The 21,591-nt window shown below is 36.7% G+C and overlaps 1 protein-coding gene across 1 annotated transcript in view; it reads left to right on the plus strand.

The window, feature by feature from the left end:
- ARHGAP15 (Rho GTPase activating protein 15) overlaps positions 1-21,591 on the plus strand; it is a 702,765-nt gene that overhangs the window by 29,631 nt on the left and 651,543 nt on the right. The window contains exon 2 of the mRNA XM_010853686.1: positions 2,938-3,116. Within this exon, the coding sequence (XP_010851988.1) occupies positions 2,952-3,116 (165 nt within the window). The 5' untranslated portion in view covers positions 2,938-2,951. The remainder of the gene's footprint in view (positions 1-2,937; positions 3,117-21,591) is intronic.

Here is a 21,591-nt window from a genome sequence, read left to right on the forward strand (position 1 = left end):
CATCGAGTCAGTGATGCCATCCAGCCATCTCATCCTCTGTCGTCCCCTCTTCCTCCTGCCCCCAATCCCTCCCAGCATCAGTCTTTTCCAATGAATCAACTCTTGGCATGAGGTGGCCAAAGTACTGGAGTTTCAGCTTTAGCATCATTCCTTCCAAAGAAATCCCAGGGCTGATCTCCTTCAGAATGGACTGGTTGGATCTCCTTGCAGTCTAAGAAGTTAGATATTACTAAAGTACAGTGAAGTGCAGTTGTTTAAAGTGTACAATTTGATCATTTTTAATACTTGTATATTGTTGTTCAACCATCATCACAATCAAGATAACAAACATATCTGTCACTCCCAAAGGGTTCTTTGTTTCCAGAGTCTACCCTGTCCCTAGGCAATCTTTGTTTTGTCTGTTTACTTTGTTAGTTTGAATTTTCAAAAATAGTATATAAGTGCACCAGCCCCAAGCATCCAGTATCAGGCATCGAACCTGGACTGGCGACTCGTTTCATATATGATATTATACATGTTACAGTGCCATTCTCCAAAATCATCCCACCCTCTCCCTCTCCCTCTCCCACAGAGTCCAAAAGACTGTTCTATACATCAGTGTCTCTTTTGCTGTCTTGTATACAGGGTTATTGTTACCATCTTTCTAAATTCCATATATATGCATTAGTATACTGTATTGGAGCCAGAGGAATGGTATGGGGAGGGAGAAGCGAGGAGGGGGAACACATGTGTACCTGTGGTGGATTCATTTTGATATATGGCAAAACCAATACAATATTGTAAAGTTAAAAAATAAAATTAAAAAAAAAAAAACCTAAACCACCACAACTAAAAATGTATATATATATATATATTATATAAGTGAAATCATAAACACGCAATGAGAACTTTTTAGGGAAAGGGCTTGGTTTCTTTCACTCTGCCCAGTAAGTCTGCAATTCATCCATGTAGTTGCATGCATCAGTTATCCATTTTTTATTGTTATATTGTATAGATAAACCAGAATTTTTCTATCAATTCATCTGTTGGTGGACTTATGGGTCGTTTTTGGTTGTTTTTTTAAGTGAGTTCAGTTCAGTTCAGTCGCTCAGTCGTGTCCGACTCTCTTCGACTCCATGAATCGCAGCACGCCAGGGCTCCCTGTCCATCACCAACTCCCAGAGTTTACCCAAATTCATAACCATTGAGTCGGTGATGCCATCCAGCCATCTCATCCTCTGTTATCCCCTTCTCCTCCTGCCATCAATCTTTCCCAGCATCAGGGTCTTTTCCAATGAGTCAACTCTTTCTATGAGGTGGCCAAAGTATTGGAATTTCAGCCTCAGCATCAGTCCTTCTAATGGACGCCCAGGACTGGTCTCCTTTAGGATGGAGTGGTTGGATTTCCTTGCAGTCCAAGGGATTCCCAAGAGTCTTTTTAGTAAGGGGGGAAAATAAGTATTCCACTTCTTTGTGTTCACTGTCCTTAAGGAAATTTTTAGTCTTTCCAATGCTCATTTTTCTCCTCTATAAAAACATAAGTATAATGTGAATATCATAGGAGCTTTATAAGGATTAAACCAGCTAATTGCCTGGCACATAGTAAATACTCAATAAATATTAACTTTTTAAAAAATATCACTCAGCTGCCTAATTGGTATCAGTTTTTCCTGATACCACTTTTCCTCCTATTAAAATGCTTTTATTTTTTCCTAATTATTTTCGTGTCCAATCAACCAGAACATTACCACGATTTTAGCCTGGTTGTCTGTCCAACCAATGTAGAAGTACCAATACAATTGGCTCCTTAAAATATAATCCTTCTTTAGGATTATATTGACTTTTAAAACTGACTGATGACAGTTTTTTCTAATATTGTACCCAATTGACCAGGTTAGCACTGAAGCATCTGTATAGGTGAGAGATGGAGACAACACTCAGGCAGAAGTGGGTCTGTTTCTAGAAACTTAGAAGCTATATTTGCATTGCAAATGTTCTATTTTAAATGAGTAGATGTATTCATTTGAGGAACTTGTGGGCAGGAGCAGCTGAAAAGGATTATGTATTTGGGAAGCAACTCAAAGCCCTCTTGGTCCACCCACCCAATTTATTTTCTTTGTTTTCTTTTTCTGAAGTATTCTTTTTTCATAGCCACTCCTTTAAAATTTGCCCACACTGGATTTTCCTGGCTGAATCAGACTCCTTCCAATAAAATAAATGTAAATAAATAAACAGTGTTGATGTGTTGATTTTCTCTTTCTTCATAAATATTATATCCAGTAAGTTATTAATACTAAACCTGGTTCAGTTGGCAGATGGCAGTGGACAAAGGACTTTTAATTTTTCCCTGTGGATATTGCAAGTAGAGGTGGGGCTAGCACTCTGAACCAGGCTAATGAGGCCAAGCCAACATATTTGATAGTCAGTGGGACCAGCTTGGTTTGCTCTAAAGCCAATTTTATACACTTAAATTTGACCTCAATCACAGTTTTTTGGGTTTTTTTTCCCACTAAAAAAAAAGTTGCCAGTAATAGTATCGGAAAGTGGTGTGGGATGGGGTGGCTAATAGATCAAAGACATTGTGAATGAAAACAGCATATACCTTGAAAATGCTTAGTTGGCAATAGCATTTCTATATAAGGGAGACCATATCATATTGTCATTAGGAGTTTCTTAATCAAATGAAGGGACTACACAGAATTTGAGTGTATTATATTTGAATTGAAATCCTCTGGCATGAATACAGTAGTGTTGGAATATAGAGGTCCTAACTGATAAAAAACAAACAAACAAAAAACACACTGCAAAATAATTACCTTCTTCCTCACCACTCAAAGAGGCGGAGACTTAACGCCATTTTTGTGCCTTAATGATGAATAGAGATGTCCACTCCACCGAGAGTTTTTCATAGAAAACTATGTATATTTAGAATAATATAATACTTTTATATTTTATCAGGATACCACTGTACTATGCAGAAATCTACAAATTCTGATATCCCTGTGGAAACACTGAATCCCACCCGCCAAGGCACTGGAGCTGTGCAAATGAGAATCAAAAATGCCAACAGCCACCATGACAGGCTGAGCCAAAGTAAATCTATGATCCTCACCGAAGTTGGGAAGGTCACTGAACCTGTAAGTCAGACACCTCAAGTTCCCTGATATAGAATTTTATAAAAAAGTAAAAGGGTGGGGGGGCTAATTAGCCGTGCTTTATTTGTTTTCCTAATGTGCATGAGAAAACTGTTTTTGTAATGCATTTTATCTTGCCTACTTATAATCATAATAATATCCCCAGTTGCAAAAGAAGAACTGGGCTTAATCCAGAGCGATAAAGTGGATTTGGAACTAGACTGAAGAGCACCTTTGACTCATTTTAAGGGCCTCCACTATCATGCTTCAGTGTCATAAAAATAATGAGGTTATGCTGGCATGTGGTGTTTGTACTTCCAAATACAGTACATCACTTTGAAAAGCCAGAGGCTAAAATTAGCTAAGAATAAACTGAGAAAAAATATAGTTTTTAAATGTGAAAATCTCTTCCTTAAAAATCTTCCAACAATATATGATATTGGAAATTACAGTCTGATTTGGAATGAGTTTGAGCAGTGGAAATGGTGTGGCAATTTAAGGTTTGGAGAGGAAGCCATTTTGTCTCCATAATGTGTCATTAGGAAGATTTGAAATAAAATAGTTAGAGATGAACTCTACTGCCAATTGTGTCCCTGCCCCTGCACTCATCCTGAGCCACTAAACATACTGATTGCAATGAGTCTCCTCTGGTTAATTTTCTTCCATAATGGTGGTAACTTGCAGCTGAGGCCATAGGATGTTACAAAATTATTTATGCAATGTTAGCCACTCTTTTGGACCCCGGATCTGTTTTGTTGCTCACAGTGAGAGCAAGAGTAAGAGCTAGGTTAGCTGGGGATAGCCTGTGAGTCCCAGTCACCCTGCAGTAACATGTGAGCTATTAATTGAGTGTTCTGTTAATATCATAGGGGCCTATGAAATATTCAGCTCCCTAACTGAGTTATTAAATGAGATCAACTTGCTGAGTAGCATGTTACTGATTATATTTATTCCCTGTTTTTCACTCGAATTTCAAGTGCAGAATTAACCCACCACAATTTCAGGAGCCTGAGGAATATATGATTTTAACCATTCTTTTTTCAGGTATTATAGACAGATGTAGCATGAGGAAGCCAGTGATTATATTTTGGAAGTGAGAAATATATCCCTAGATAAGGTTCTGAGAGAAACATTTTTCTTTCTTTCTTTTCTCATTTAAAAGTATTGTCTGCTGGGAGGCACAACACAGTCAGCCTGACTTTGAAACCTGCTAAACCGTTCCTCAGCCGTGAACTTGAGATAGTGGTTAGAGTAAATTATTGGAATCTCTATAATGTATTATCAGTAAGAACTGTACCTTTGAAAAAGTTTAAAAGTTAAGTATATTTAATGATGCCTAACATATTTTATTGGCTGTGTTTAACAAAAGGCACTACGCCGCAGTTGTTTTTGACAAGCATGAAAACATCACAGCATGAGACTGCAAAAGGAATTATGGAGAGAAATTACAAGTGATCCATCTCTCAATGAATTATCCACCTCAATAGCCCGCAGAACTCAGCTACCAATTAACACCTACTTTATTACATGTTGGGATGTACTTAATAACTTTCATGTGTTTATGCACTATTACCTTGACTGATGCCTCTTGTACAATTAGGCATAATTGGCATATCAATATGCAAAAGTTAAAAGGATTAACCCTCTTAAAACTAATGAGCATTTCTGTATCCAGCTGCTAAATGAGACAAAATTAGCATTTTTCACTTTTGGGCAGGATTTTATCATGCAGTTTCTCATTGTTGATATTACCTTGTTACATAACTTTAGTTTGGGGGGTTGTATGCTGGACTGCTGGAGAATCAGAGTTTTCCAAAGTTAAATTAGCTATAATTATCCCAGCTTTTGTTTCCGCATTCTTAGCCTCGGCAATATGTATTCCTCGATAAGGAACAAAAATAAAAGTTACTTTTGGTTATGTGTGCTCAGTGCATAATTATATAAAAGGGGTATTTTAGTGAGGATATGTCATTTCACCAAGAAAACTTGGCTCAGAGATCCTGTATTGAAAGCTTGCCATGGCACTAATTTTCTTTCTGTCTCAGTTCTTTTCATCTCTTTTTTCCATGCACAATTTTCTGACTAGATACTGACAGAATGTAAAGTATTTTGGCATATTTATTCAAACAAGCCTGTTAAAGATATCTGCTCAAGCTAAACTAAGAACTTGATTTCTCAGAAGTTGGAAGTTGGGGTAAGGTCAAGGGGGAGATTTTGAACTTAGGGAAAGTGGGCGAAGATATACACTAAAATGTGTGCAGAAGTTCACATGTAGCATGATTTTCTGTAACAGACACAAATACATTTAATTTGTACAGAAAGAAATTGAGTATTTAGAAACTATGTATGTATTATGTGCCCTATTTAATATACTTGGCATATATATACTATTTGTTACTGCCATGCCAATTATGCAAATTAACAAGGACTTAGAGTATATACTAACACAGTCTGATATTACATTACTATGATTTCACCTATAATAAAAAATGATAGTAATTCTAGGGTCAGATCTATTATGTAATTTTGTCATTAATTTATAAAGTCCTTTTTTAAAGTTGATTAATTAAAATGTGTGTAGTAAGACTCTCATATAAAACTCTCATATAGATGTCATAGGAGCCTATGTCCTTGATGTATTAAATCGAGGAGTATTTGAAATGCCAATATAAACATTTATGCAACCCCAAACTCTGCAAACACAGGTGAATTTACTTGTTGAATTAAAAGTTTTTATTGCCTAAGTGCTGCAGGGAAGCATTCCAGTAAAACAGGTATCAATAGTCCATTAGTATTTTATTGGTGGCATGCATCATTTTCTTTAAACACCAAAAAATCATTTTTATGTGGCTCATAAGATTGACGCCTTTTCAAAATTCAAAGAGGCCACTTTGCTTTCTAAGAAATGTTGGAGAGATGGGAAGTTTGGACATGGAATGACATGGTTAGTAAGAAAATTGCATATCTGTGAGAACGGTCTGGCGGTTTCGTGGGGAGGGAACGCTCTTTGGTCTCAGTGATTTGTTATCTCCCTGCCCCCTGCCCCAAGCACCAGAGACCTCTTAAAGGTGGACTGATGGTTTACCTGAACATGCTAAATACAGAAGCAGAAGGCTGAGTGAGCATAAACAGGGGCAAGTAAAGTGTGGGGCGAAAAAGGCTAATGTGCAATCCAGAGAATAGCTAATACAAAAGGTTTAATGTGACTTTGATGTTATTTGTAAGAGGGATGCCCAGCCTACTAGACAGCTTGAAAATAGATATTAATGAAGAGTTTAAATAGCCCAAGTCAGGAAACCGCAGACATAGGATTTGCAGGCAGGAGCAGTTCTGGCATTTAATACCGGTGTCTTAAGCAGCATCATGTATGAATATTCACCATTTCCAGCTTGTAAACCCCACAGAGTGCATCACTCCATTCATAGCCATCATAGACAGGAAAATGTTTTATTTTTATTAGTATTCAGATAAAGACTTAGTTCAAGCCATTTCTAAACATTAACATACAAGACTCCTTGTGCTTCTGTTAACAGACAGTGTTCCTTCATTTTTCTTTTCAATATATTATAAGGGAAAAAAAGGAAACAATTTTCCTTTGTTTCTTACTTCTGTGATTATAGGATACTTGCCAAAGTTGTGGCTAGCTAAAAAGGCAGACATAAAAATTGCTACTAAAAATATAAGCCTTCTGTTTAGCAGAGATTTTGAGAAATATTATGAGGCTGTAGGACTTATCCCTGTTTATTTCAAATCAAGCTTATAGTTAGGTTTGAGGCTTTGTTTGTATAAATTGTCCTGAAGTGGATCCTGATATTCAATTAAAATGACACTAAATCACATTGAATTGATAAGACTTGGCATCTCAAACAAAGGTAATTGCCCGTATTGGTTTTATACAAAAATAGCACTGCTTGGAAAATGTGCAGCCAACACAGACTGTCAACTCCATTTATAGATCAATATGTGAAAACCATTGATCAGGCAGGCATGTATAACAGTAACACTTTGCATTTATTTGTTGTTTTTATACCACATTAAGGCTTACAGGATTATAGGCTTCCTAAATATTTTGACTTCCTCATAAATATATGATCTGTTGCATGTTAATTAAATGAGAGTCTGCAGCCATTTCTAAAATTGTCTTTAGTTTGATGATTTCCTTTTATTGCTGTGGATCGTATGATCTGAAAATGGATTAGTTTCCTTTTGCGTAAAGATTATTAAAGCTTATTTTTAATGTGTCCTATTTAGTATAAGATGTGGCTGCCTTTTTGCTTTGAAAAATATAGATACAGAAAATTATTTTCTCTTAGCGAGTGGCTGATCTTTTTTTATTAACTGGGCATTCTCCGAGCTCAGGGTAGAATTATTTCCTGACATATTTTGCACATGTTGTAGATAACGGGTCTTCCTGATTTTTCCTGCTAGAATGAATTTTTTCTTTCTTTTTTTTTTTGTCTAGCTCTGAAGTACAGGCATCTAATCAAACATTGTGTGGAAAACAAACTGATCATCTCAATTAAATTCTAGACACACACAAATATAATTTGAATTCTATTTTCCTGATTGGAGAACAAGCCTTACAAACTGTTCTTATACACTGCATTCTGCAGTTAAATCTTTCTTATCTCATCAATGTAAGGACAGTGTTTTGTTCCTAATCTTTATCGAACTATTGTGGATGACATTTGTAAGCCATTTTGGTTTATGAGGAAAAGCTGGAGGACAGTGGAGTGAGACTCTCCATAGATCCAAATCTCAGATACGACTACAAAATTATTTGTCTTCCACTGCAATTTTCTTTGCCACTGAGAGGTCAGTTTTGTTGAGAAATCTTTTTATATCCTCTATATACATTAGGACTACTGCTTTCAAGACAACACTTGGTTTTATATACGATATTAAAACAATAATAGAGAAACAAGTTTTCAGAAATAGCCCCCCCCCCAAAAAAAAGAAAGAAATCATGATATTCAAAGGTTACCTAAGGTAACCAGTCTGCTGTAAAGCAGAAGAAAATATTTATTAGCTAGATTTTTTACTTTTACATAAAATGCCCTGGGGGGGGGAAGGAGGAAAGAAGAATCAAAACCACTAGAGATTTCTTTCCTGTCCTTGCCATCCTGTATCATCTCATGCTTTGAAAATCTTTAACTCTGTTTACCAAGCACAAATTGGACATGCCAAAGGTTCGGGAAGTTTTCATTGACAGTGTAGACTCTGTACTTCAAAGAATGAGCTGGGGCTCTTGAGTTCATGTTCGAGCTTGCGTGGTTTCCATTTTAACTTGAGCATAGCTAAATTTGTTTATAATCTCCTACTGATTGAACATGGCGCTGAATGTACATGAGATACATTTTTTTTTTTAAGTTAGTCCTCTGATTACTAATTTGAATCCAAAACTCTAACCTTGTTAGCATCTGGACTTATTTCCATAATAACAACCCCTTCAGAACCTACAAAGTAATGAATAATTGACAACAAATGAAATGTTTTGATAGTTGTCGGCACAAAGCATGTTTAATGTTTTGTGTTGCTTCCTAGCTAATTATGTAGATGACACATTTGTCAGACCTTGACTGCCATTAGAAACGTGTTTCCAGAGGGGAGAAAAACAGGCTATTCATAGAGTAATTAACTAGAATGCTCAATGACCTGTGAGAGATTCAAATCGCTGCCAGTTCAGACATTGTTTTGTTACAGAAGCAGAGGGGTAATTAAAATTCCAAATTACAGTCCTATGATGGAGCATTTGTTTGTTGACAGTATACTCTTACTCTAGTTTGTTAATTCTTTTTAAAATTGCTTCTAATCCATTTTATAGCTTTAGGAGTTCTGTCTTTGAATTTACTGACAACTAATATTATGGTAAATTGTACTTCAATGGGGTACTGCCCGCCTCACAGTTTCAAGGGAGCACAAGGTGGGTGGGATAAAAATAGCTCCTTCCCTAAACTGATATATCAGGTGCTGTCAGTGGGAATGCCACTAAACTGGAACATCTTGTTAAATACTGTATTTCCAATTCTGTATTAGGGGGAAATGTCCTGGCAGAAAATAGAGAGATAAAAAGGAAAGCGATGAACATCAAAAAAGGAGGAAAAAATACTCTCCCAACAAGAAATGACTGATTAAGGTGTTTTATTAGACAAGGAGGAAGAGAGAGGAGATAGGGCTGAGGATGATGGGGAAGGTGTTGAGATCAGTGCAGAAAATGTCTGTATGAGAGCTCTCTTGGATCACTCAAAAAACGGGTGTTTCTACAGCAGTAAACTCCATCTCAGGTCAATAATAAACTGTAGGACAGGAGTATCACGCATTAATTTTTTTCACAGCGTTATTGGCATAGTTTACAAATCTGGAAGGCTAACATAATCTGAAAAAATCAGCTCAAGAGAAATATTTATTTAGGTTGCTGAAAGTGAGAATATAGTTTTATTAAAAAGATCTGACAGAAGTCACACGGTGTTTGATGCAGGCGAGCTGACAGAGGCATCCAGTGGGCGTTGATTATCCCGAAGTCACTGTCAGCTAGGATTGATTTTCACTTTCTCCGTTTATGTAACGGTTCCTGTAATACAGCTGACCCCGAATCACGTTACCTTGTCATTTCTCTGCATGGATCAAGAAGAGATGAGCTGAAAATAGCTAGACACTGACCTTGAACTTGCCAGAAAAGTGAGAAGTGACAGTGGGGTTTTTCTGTAGTACATGTACAGAGATGAAGGCAAACTGTGCCTTATGTTGAGTTCACTGCAGCAGCACAAGGGGGCAGAGCAGTACTAGAGATTACAGGTAAAACTGCTTCTGCACCAGCATGTACAGGCTCTGAAATACCAAGTTGAGACAGAGGTCTCATTTTTACGTCTTAGTGTAGACGTAAAGGAGAATTACTGATGAATCAAAATCTCAGGTCCCCTGATGTTCATAATCAGTAACCTTAAAGTGTACAGTCTAATTAAAAAAAAAAAAAAAATGTTACCTAATACTCTGTGTGGCAGCAACTATGCTTTTCCACCAAATTATTTGCACCATCTCTTATTTAATTCATATAATACTCTTCACCCTTAAAATAATTTTGGAACCACAGTCACTATTATTAAGGGAAAAAGTGAAAGTGAAGTCGCTCAGTAGTGTCTAACTCTGCAACCCCCTGAACTGTAGCCTACCAGGCTCCTCCGTCCATGGGATTCTCCAGGCAAGAATACTGGAGTGGGTTGCCATTTCCTTCTCCAGGGCATCTTCCCAACCAGGGATCGAACCCAGGTCTCCCACACTGGAAGCAGACGCTTTAACTGCTGAGCCACCAGGGAGCCTTATTGAAGGGGCGTTTATGGCAAATTCCTAAGATGATATGAGTCATTTCAGGTACAGTTGTATCAGAAGCTGGGAACAGTAGTTTTAAACTTAGTTGTCGTGAGTTAGTTGCTAAGTTGTGTCAGACTCTTGTGACCCCATAGACTGGAGCTCACCAGTCTCCTTTGTCCATGGGATTTCCCAGGCAAGAACACTGGAATAGGTGGCCATTTCCTTCTACAGGGTATCTTCCCTACCCAGGGATCAAACCTGCATCTCCTGTATTGCAGACGGTCTCCTAAATTGCAGGCAGATTCTTTACCACTGAGCCACCAGGGTTTTTTACACTATTAAGTATCAAAACCCCAAATTAAAATTGGACAGTGTTATATGATGATTATAGGCACAAAGAGGTAAAATGCAAGCTGCTAAATAATGTTTGCCATTTGATTTATGTTTTTATGTGCCTTGTACATTTTCCCATTTTAATACTTGCCTCACTTTTCAAAAATTTTCTTTTCTTAGATCATCATTATAACTTTGATTAATCCAAAGCACAGTGTGTTCAGAATATTGTCCTTTGATTGTTAGCACTTAGTTAAGTTAAATCATTGTTGTACTGATGCGAAATGTTTCTTATAAATGACACTCGACTTGCCAAGTGAAGCAGAGAACTGAAGCAGATTGAGAAACAGAAGAACAAACACTGACTTTATCCCCTAGGTTGTAAGTGCCTTATGTAATGGCAAAATGGTATCTTTGTGTGCATGGTTGCACAATAACATTGCAAACCTCTACAGTAATAAGATCCTTTCTTGCCTATAGTAGATTCTTTCTTTGTGTTTATACATATATAGTAAATAAACATACCTACATCTCTCACTTCAGAGTGAGAGGGACATATATATAAAATTTATATATTTGAGCTTATTTTTATATTCTCAAAATATAAAAGGGAAAAGAGCTGCATACATATATCTACAAGCTGAAATATCCAGATTGCTACAGTACTCTTTTCTGCAATAGATTTAACTCAGGACAAACAGACAATGTTAGATCTGAGAAATAAGTAGAATTCCAATAAATTTCAAGAATGAAATAAATAGATCATTTGGTTGCCAGAAATGAGGTTGAAAATATTCAGAACAACTGTATTATCAGAGATCTCTAGTACCTTGTTTTTGTCCTCATATAGAAGATGATAACTTGTGTTGTTGGACCATAAGTCCTCCAAAGTAGGTCTTGGGGTGTGTGTGTGTGTTAGTGGTGTGTAGGAGGGGTGAGGATAAGGCAGATTTACAGTTACAAAGTTGATGTGTCTAAAATTGATGTCTTGAAGGCAAATCGTGAGGAAGAGTCACTTTCCTTTAGAGTCACACAATCTACATTGCATTTCTGTTCCTCAGAGTGTGCAGGGACCTCGTGTGTGCCCTCTCCCAGGTGGTAGGAAGCCCATCTCTAAAGAGTTGATTAGCTTCTGCTTCTGAGACCAAGGCATATGTAAAGGTGTTGGCTGCTAAAACACTTCCCCAGAGTTGTCATTCCACCACCCTTCAGTGTGTAAGGCTTTTAATAAGGGACTCTAGTCCCTCATGTGTTCAGATCCAGTTTATTGTTACCATCTGTTTAATTATACTCTCAGGTTTGTGTTGGGAAGCATGAAAGTATGTTATCCAGCCTTTGAATCCCTGTGTTCCTAAAGAGATGTGGCTAAAGTGCATGTCAGTTTTCAAAGAGCATATTAAAAACTGATAAGCAGAACCATCTCCAAACAACACTATGTAGGAAAAAAAGACATTTTTTATGTTAATGCATGTTGCATGTAATTAGCAGGTGTACACTGATGTGGCACTTTCTCCTGGAAATGAGGCCATCTTCTTTATGCACAAACTCATATGCTTCTTCTTTGCGATGATGGATTCTGATTCCCATTCACTTCCAATTCACTGGTAATAAGTTTATTGGGGAAGAGATATGGAATTTGAGTTGTAATAGGATGTATAGCTGTCATATGCCAAGCAAGTTTAAGGATATGATAAATTGGGAGATAAATAATATCCTCCAAAAATGAGAAGAGACTCTTTGAGAAAGGTGAAAAAACCCTAGAGGAAGCTGCTTTATTCATTCTCTTTCTCCCCCTCATTATTATTATTGCATTCCTTTTTTTTTTTTTTTTTTTTTTTTTTTCGGAGAAACACCAGCATTTTTTTTTTTTTTTTATGGTAGCTCCTGTAGTCACCATGATATGGTACATTTTTCCCCATGTAAATACCTTTGATAAAATTACATTGACTGACTCAGACCTCTCACTCATTTATGTGCTACCAGATTTTGGGCGAAATAAAACTTAAAATGAAACAAAGCCAAATTCTGGTCTTTACGTATCAAAATGTTGTAGAGGTCTGGCTCTGAAAACCAAAAGGAAATCAATTAAATGTTTATACTTTCTAAATAAAATCAAAACAACAAAAAAAGACAATGGCTGCTAGTGTTTTATTTCTTTTGTCCCTGAGGAGATGATCTCAATAAGCTAGTTTCCCTGAGATTCGAAGATATTTGATTAATAATGTGTTTGAAAATGTCCAGAAGTACTTATTTTTATTGTGAGTGCCTTCCACAGTACCATAAACACAGACAACCATGGTACTGTTCCTTTTTTTTTTTTTAATCCCTTCATGAGGAAACCAGTGCTGGTCTTGCCTGATAATCTTGTTTCTGTGGAGGAGCAGGAGGAGGAGTAGTGATGACACTAACTTTCCTCCACTCCTTTTGGACACCTGACCTGCTTTCTTTCCCACAGGGTAAAAGGCAACTGCAGACTTCATATTTCCAATGAGAAGGGACATGTGTCTCCTTGCATTGAATTGTCTTAGATCATATCATGGAGCACAAAGTGACCCAATAAAGGAAGACAGGAAAACAAAGTGACAGTTTTGTTTGCGCAAATATAAACACCGACATCGAAACATGGGGGCAAATCCTAGAGGTCCAACCGCCAGATCACAGGAATTAAATAGCAAGAAGTACTGCTAAGTAGTGATATTCTGTACTTAAATAAAATGTGTTCAAGGTGTAGTCAATAATCACTAGGGAAAGGATAATGAATAAATAAGCTTAGTTCAGGTTAGACGAACTGATCCATGAGAAAGTGAATCTAGCTTTGACAATACGTCACCCACTGTGGTCTTACCTATAGATCATAGCCTGACAGTGGGTAACCTTACATGACAACATCCTCTTTCACAGTGTATTATTGACAGTGTCCATGCCAATAACACGTGATCAAATAGAAAGGAAAGAACTTTACATTCCTGGATGTGCTATCTTTAACCTCTGTACTTTTAATATTATCCTTTAAAAAAAGGAAAAGAAATTTTCTTTCTTGTCTTTAAAGTACTAATGAATAAGGTTTTACTGTCACACAGATTATTAATTTGGCATCTTTTTGGCTCTCATCTATAACACATTTTAGATAATAAAACTCTGAATATAAGGGACCATTATAGTGGATAATGTTCTTGCATAACAAAAATCCTACAAAATGTCATCCAGTAGTGTGTTCTAAGGTCCCTTCATTAGTAATTTCCTGCTCACAAAGTTATGATCATCCCAACGCAGCCTCTGTTTGTGTCCCTTTAAGAGACCCCAGAGTGGAAATGGGTGAGCAGGTCAACTACTTTCATCCGCTCATTCATTAGTCCATTCTTTTTTATTTGGCAGATATTTATTGGCAGCTATCAAAGAGGGCTTTGAAAACTGGGGACACAAAGCATAAAGGTTCTCTGTTCTCTTAGAGTTTACATTCAAGTGAGGTAGAATCTGGGTATAATACCCCAGACTCATCCTGTTTGCTTCCTAGATGTCATCATTGTCACCACCTGCTCTCCCTCATTCTCCATACTGATACTAGCATTGCCTACCTTTCACCTTGCCACAGATATTGTATACAGTGTTTAAAAGATACTTATGAAATAGCAGAACTTCACTGTCTCTTCCTATAGATGCATTTCTGTGGGTTGTATGTCTCAAACAAGAGTTTTTTGCTTTTTTTTTTAATGTGAAATTGTGGAACTCCAACCTGATTTTAGCCTATTAATACTTTAAACTCTCTTTTGCACACTTTGATCTATTTCCCATGTAAATACAATATTTCCTTTAGCAAATCCAAATTATTAAAGTTCTTTCTTTGGTAATAAGTCATGGTACAAGTGTTCCCAACTGGTTCAGTTTGTAATGCCTTTTTATTCATCACCCATTCTTAGTCCCTCTTCTGTAGTTTTCGTGAACTTATTACGTATGTTTAACTGGAGTAGTTGAAATAATAATTTTATGACTACAAATTAAAGTGTTAGAATGTATACTTGACATCCAGGACTGTTTATGCTTTCAATATGAAGACTGAACACAGAACTAATTTAGAAGTTTACAGAGCATTCAAAATTTTCTTCAAGTTCTTGACTCTTTAGTAATTTTTAATGTGATCTTTGCTGTTGAGATATGACTGAATATTGTCCTTCAAGTACCCGTGCTTTGTTGAATTTTGTGGGGTTAATCATGGAAGGAATGATTTAATTTACAAACCTACCTAAGTGGTCCCTATCATTAGTGTTATCCTCATCTATTTAAGAGGAGCATGCCATCATAGTCCTTAAAACACATTGCTGGCTATGACACCAATGTGCTCCTACACTGAAGCAAAGGGGATAACACTAAGCACAAAGCAAAGACCAGAGAGCATAGGCTCAGTTGGCAGAATGAGCTATTTTAAGGCTTACTCTATTCAGTAAAAAAAAAGAAAGAAAGAAAGAAAAATGTTTTGAAGAATAATTTCTTCAAATTGCATAGACAAACTAGGGCCAAAATATAGTAATATCCAGGTTTTGTAATAAACCAGTCAGTTGACTAGTTTAAAGATTTAGCTCCATGTAGAGCAAAGTGACTCCTAGATATTTATGAATAAAGGCATATTTCCCTTACTGTGCTTCACTGTATGTCACATCATAGACTGCCTTTTTTTGTTTTTGTTTTTTACAAACTGAAAGTTTGTGGCAACCCTGAGTCCAGTGAATTGGCGAGATTTTTTCCAGCAGCATTTGGCTATTTCATGTTTCTGTGTCACTTTTTGATAATTCTTGTGATATTTCAAAATTTTTCACTATTAACTACATTTGTTATAGAGATCTGTCTGCAATCAGTGATCTTTGATGCTACTTTTATAATTACTTTGGGATTTTTTAGAAATAAAGTATTTTTTATTTAAGCCATGTACATTTTTTTAGACATAATGTTATAGACACAATAGACTAAAGTATAGTGTCAACATAATTTTTATATGAACTGGGAAATCCAAAACATTTGTGTGACTAGCTTCATTGTGATATTAGCATTTTTGTAGTGATCTGGAATGGTATCCGCAGTGTCTGTAAGGTATGCCTGCACTTGGTCATGCACAAAATAGGTTCTATTGAGACTTCATAGTTTCTTAATTCTCTCATGTGTGCATAATTGGACAGAAGTTTTGCCATGAGTATGGACAAGGAAACCCAAACTAGATACTGGATGCATTAAAGAGATCTGTTTGCACCCTTTGACTGTCAATCTGAGCTTTTCGCTACTCATGTTGACTTTTCAAGTTCTGAGCTCCCCACCTTCTGCCTGAATGCTTGCTGAAGCCAGTCTTGGGAGGTCTTTGCTTTCCAAGATCACTAATGTATACTTGGAACTCCAATGGCTTCCTTTTACTTATGCTTCAAGGATTTATTTAAAGACAGTATCAATTTCATATATACTTGTGACAAGAGACTAATGGTCTAAAGTAGGGTTTGCCAACAAGTGAATGAACCAATTTTGCCCATAGGTATTTTTTGTTTGGGATTTTGTTTTTAAAATTTTTAATTTGTTTCTGGCTTACTTCACTCTGTATAATAGGCTCCAGTTTCATCCACCTCATTAGAACTGATTCAAACGTATTCTTTTTAATGGCTGAGTAATACTCCATTGTGTATATGTACCACAGCTTTCTTATCCATTCACCTGCTGATGGACATCTAGGTTGCCAGGTTCGATGCATGATACAGGAAGCTTGGGGCTGGTGCACTGGGACGACCCAGAGGGATGGTATGGGGAGGGAGGTGGGAAGAGGGTTCAGGATGGGGAACACATGTATATCCATGGCAGATTCATGTCAATGTATGGCAAAACCAATACAATATTATAAAGTAATTGGCCTACAATTAAAATAAATCAATTTATATTTTAAAAATTTGAATTTGAAAGCCCTTGGTTGGAGTAGCAATGTCTCTCATCAATTTATGCTATCTGCTTGGCCCTGAAGAGATTTCAGTTTATAATCTTACAGCCTTTTCAGTGACTGACTATTTAGAATTGAGAACATAATGTGGCAAGTCAGAAGATGACAATTGTTAGTTATCAATTTGAAAATTTAGAAGATGACAATTGTTAGTCATACATTTGGAAATGTAGTCTCTACCACATTTCACTGAGAGTGTGAAAACATTCTGTTATATAGCTAAATATGAATTTTCTTATTCAGACTTTTTTCATGTGGGATTAATTTCAATTTTAGACTTGTACATTATTATAAATTAACAAACAACTTGCTGCCTTTTAGAAAACACTAGATTATCTCTGGAAATAGTGTTCTTGTTACCAAGTTATAAATGCTCTGTTTATTCTGGTTTATCTGTAATTTAACTTCTGTAAAGTTTGTTAAATATTTCTTAAAACTTGATGATAAGTTGCTTTATATTTAAGTGAAGCAGTACACTTCTAAATATTATAAAAAAGAATCACACCAGACCCTTAGAAATGAGAAATGATACTATTTGACAGTTTATAATATTATACAAAATTTAAATCAACTTATATTTGACTAATCATCTTATTACTTATCATTTACTTTACATTTTTACTAATTAAACTTAATTTGAAAGCTATTAAACTTTGTTAGAATTTTTATTTCTTTTTCAGTTGACATGTAATATACCATAAAAAATGAAACACAGAAAAAATGAACCTTACAAATAGTCTCAACGCAGCTCCTTATAGCCAATTTTTTTTTTTTTTTTGGAGAATAGGCTTTACCAGGTCAGAAGCTGTGTGCCTTTATGGAGAGAAGATAGGTTCACATAAGGAAGAGAAAAAGTCCTTTGAAACGAAGAACAAAGGGCTCTCAGAGATCTTTAGACTTGCATCTTGCATGCTGAAACCGACCCAAAAATGTGTTTTGCCTGTCCCAGTTTCCTTCTTGTTTTTTTTAATTGAACTGGCATTTTAACATTGTGAAGTTTCACAAAAATTTGTATATATGACACATCTCAAAATATCAGACATTCTGGCATCACAGGGTATCATTCTGGCTCCCCAAAGAGTAGGCAGTAACCAGCTAAAGGTAAATAGATGTTGCCCTGTCTAGGTGCATCAAGTAGCCTCTAGTTAACCACATTTAAATCCAGGTTCCCTTCACTGGATCCTGTTACCTACCTGACATCTGAGTTGGCAATGTCAGCTTTAGAGTTTCCATTCCAACCTTTTTTAAATGCCCACTAAGGACAAAGAGAAGCTGTGTTATCATTCAGGTAACCGCAAAACTAATGTTTCCATCGAATATAACTTTTCTAAGTTGCCTCTTCCAGATGAGAATAAGGTTTGGAAACAGGAAGACCTGGTTCATTTATGTACTGAAGTGGTTATTTACATAAATGAGACTTTGGAAAACATGATCCTCTGCTGATTCCCAGAGACACTAATTAATGCCCCTGTGGCACACAAATCTCCAGTGACAAATCAAAGATGCAGTCGTGGGGAGATGTGGCAAGTCTCTGTCCCTGAAGTGCCCCCTCCAGGTTCAATCAGAACTGTCAGGGCAAGTGTCATACAGAGGTTGTGCTGCTCTTGTTAGTTACGAGTTGGGTACACGTTCAGTATTTTGACCAGTAACATTTGACTCTAGCCAGGATTAGAATTATTTTTAGGCATTGTAACCCAGGCATAAATCATCCTCTCAAGCACTTCTACATGATGGGTTACCTTCAAAGTGCTTTGCAACTTCATGGAAGCAAATTGGAGTCTGGTGATTATAAACACGGGTTAGTGCTGAGCAGACATGGGAAAAAAATCCAGGCTCTGCCGCTTACTTACTATGTTACTTTGGACAAATTTCTTCATGGTTTGGGGGCTTCCTAGCTACATTTTTATTTTATTTTTAAAAATTTTTAATTGAAAGATATTTGCTTTACATTAGTATGTTAGTTCCTGCCATATATCAATATGAATCAGCCACAGATATACATATGTTCCCTCCCTCTTGAATCACTCTCCCACCTCCCACCCCATCCCACCCCTCTAGGTTGTCACAGAACACCAACTGTGAGCTCCCTGCATCATACAGCAAATTCTAACTGGCTATCAATCTTACATATGGTAATGCATGTTTTTTCAGTGTTACTCTTTCCATTTTTCCCTCTCTTTCCTTCTCCTACTGTGTCCACAGTCTGTTCTCTCTGTCTGCATCTCCATTGCTGCCCTGCAAGTAGGTTCATCAGTACCATCTTTCTAGATTCCCCGTGTATGTGTTAATATATAATACTCATTTCTTCTCTTTCTGACTTACTTCATTCTGTATAGTAGGCTCTGGATTCATCCGCCTCATTAGAACTGACTCAAATGTGTTCCACTTTATGAATAATGAATAATATTCCATTGTATATATGTACCACAACTTCTTTATCCATTCATCTGTGTTGGACATCTAGGTTTACATCTTAGCCATTGTAAATAGTGCTACAATGAACACTGGGGTACATGTGCCTTTTTAAATTATGATTTCTTCAGGGTATATGCCCAGTAGTTGGGTCATATTGTAGTTTTATTCCTAGTTTTTAAAAGAATCTCCATACTGTGAATGTAAAAATATCAGTTACCTATAGACTGATGAAAATTAAAGGAGATAATGTCTATAATAGGCCCTCATGGCAAAGAACCCACCTGCCAATGCAAGAGGTGTAAGTGATGTGGGTTTGATCCCTGCATCAGGAAGATCCCCTGGAGTAGGGCATGGCAACCCACTCCAGTATCCTTGCTTGGAGAATCCCATGGACAAAGGAGCCTGGCGGGCTTCAGTGCATAGGGTCACAAAGAGTCAGACGTGACTGAAACGACTTAGCATGCAAACAATGTATATAATGTACTAAGTATGACACCTGAGCACAAGTGTTCGGAAATTGTAGAAAATTGCCATTATAATTATGCCACTCATTTGACAAGGGTTGTACAGACCTGGCTCTGTAGCTTTGATATTTCCTATGTCCCCTCTGCCATTTGACCAACATCTTCCAGCAAACTGGCTCCAATATTCACCTGTGTTCAAAAACATTTTGATTCAACCATCTTGAGCTCTTACCCAACCTATTCTGGGTTTATTTAAGCTTTTAATTCTTTGACAAAGATCTTCTGATATCTGATGCTGTTTTTAGAATAACACCTGCTGGTATCCATCCTCAGCTATGACTCAGGGTTAGCTCCTATGTTACAGTAATACAAATGTTTGCCATTTGGGTGCATCTGCTATGTACCTGGCACTGTGCTAAGTGCTGCAATGGAGAAGAATTGATTAAACCCTCACACCAAATTTCAGTGATGGAACTGAGACATAACTCCAAGGATGCTGATACCAAAGTCCAAGCTTTGGCCATAGTGAGCCACAGTCTGTATTATAGCTCCTAACCCTGAAGCCCTACCTTTCTGTTGACCCCATGGTGACATTCTGCTATTTTCAGTCTGGCCCACAGAACAAGCGAGAAGCAGACATACATTTTCCTTTTATGCCAATTAAAATTTTATTCAACTTTAAAGAGTGAATTAAAACTCAGTCTCTTACCCAAGGGTTTCTCAACTGGCTTTTCCCTCATCTGAACTCCTACAGCAGTTATTCATTTGATTAATTATATAACTTTTCATTATGCACAGCTTTAATGTATTTCTCTATGCTTTATTTTGAAAATGTATCCCTCTTTATTATAATTTAACTTTTTATATTTTCATATTATATAACCCCTACTAATATGAAAATTCCTAGAAGTTGGAGATTATACCTAACCTCACCTGAACCTGACTAAAAATGAGCACTTCAAATGTTTTTTAAAAAATTTAAAGTGCTTTTAAAATGTGTAAAATATTATGCGGCTAGTAACACCTAGTGATATCTCTTCTAATTTCTGAAGAAATTATCTCTGTAACAAAAATATATAATTTTATTTGTATGACAAGAAGGGGGAAAAATATACCTAGGGATATCTTATAACTGTAAAACTAAAGAAGTTGAATTGAGAGCAGGAAAAACTCAATAGCCAATCTGTGCTTCTAATCCTGAACAGTGAAGTCATCATTGCATCCATTGAGGCCCAAGTAGGTAGCTCATCTCTTTGACGCCTTCCTTGTGATTCAGAAATAATAGTTTGCTTGCTGGCCAAACACTTGGAAAGAATCCCTGTGCCATGCAGGTGTTGTTTTATGAAACAACCAGAATTCTGTTCTTTATCCTTTCCCCACCTTATTATATCCACCCAGAGACTGAAACTCACAGAAAACACTATTGTAGAGATAGTAGAAGACTGGCAGTAGAATAAGGCATTTAGTAACCACAAGTATATTTCCAAAGGGGAGCTAGAATTACCAAGAGCACTGATAGAATGGTGGGCTTGAATTTAATTTTATATATATATATATATTCTGCTTTATTGACTATGCCAAAGCCTTTGACTGTGTGGATCACATTAAACTGGAAAATTCTGAAAGAGATGGGAATACCAGACCACCTGATCTGCCTCTTGAGAAATTTGTATGCAGATCAGGAAGCAACAGTTAGAACTGGACGTGGAACCACAGACTGGTTCAAAATAGGAAAAGGAGTACGTCAAGGCTGTATATTGTCACCCTGTTTATTTAACTTACATGCAGAGTACATCATGAGAAACGCTGGACTAGAAGAAACACAAGCTGGAATCAAGATTGCTGGGAAAAATATCAATAACCTCAGATATGCAGATGACACCACCCTTATGGCAGAAAGTGAAGAGGAACTAAAAAGCCTCTTGATGAAAGTGAAGGTGGAGAGTGAAAAAAGTTGGCTTAAAGCTCAACATTCAGAAAACGAAGATCATGG

Source organism: Bison bison, unplaced genomic scaffold (assembly GCF_000754665.1).
Source record: "Bison bison bison isolate TAMUID 2011002044 unplaced genomic scaffold, Bison_UMD1.0 scf7180017864330, whole genome shotgun sequence".
Lineage (NCBI taxonomy): Eukaryota > Metazoa > Chordata > Mammalia > Artiodactyla > Bovidae > Bison > Bison bison.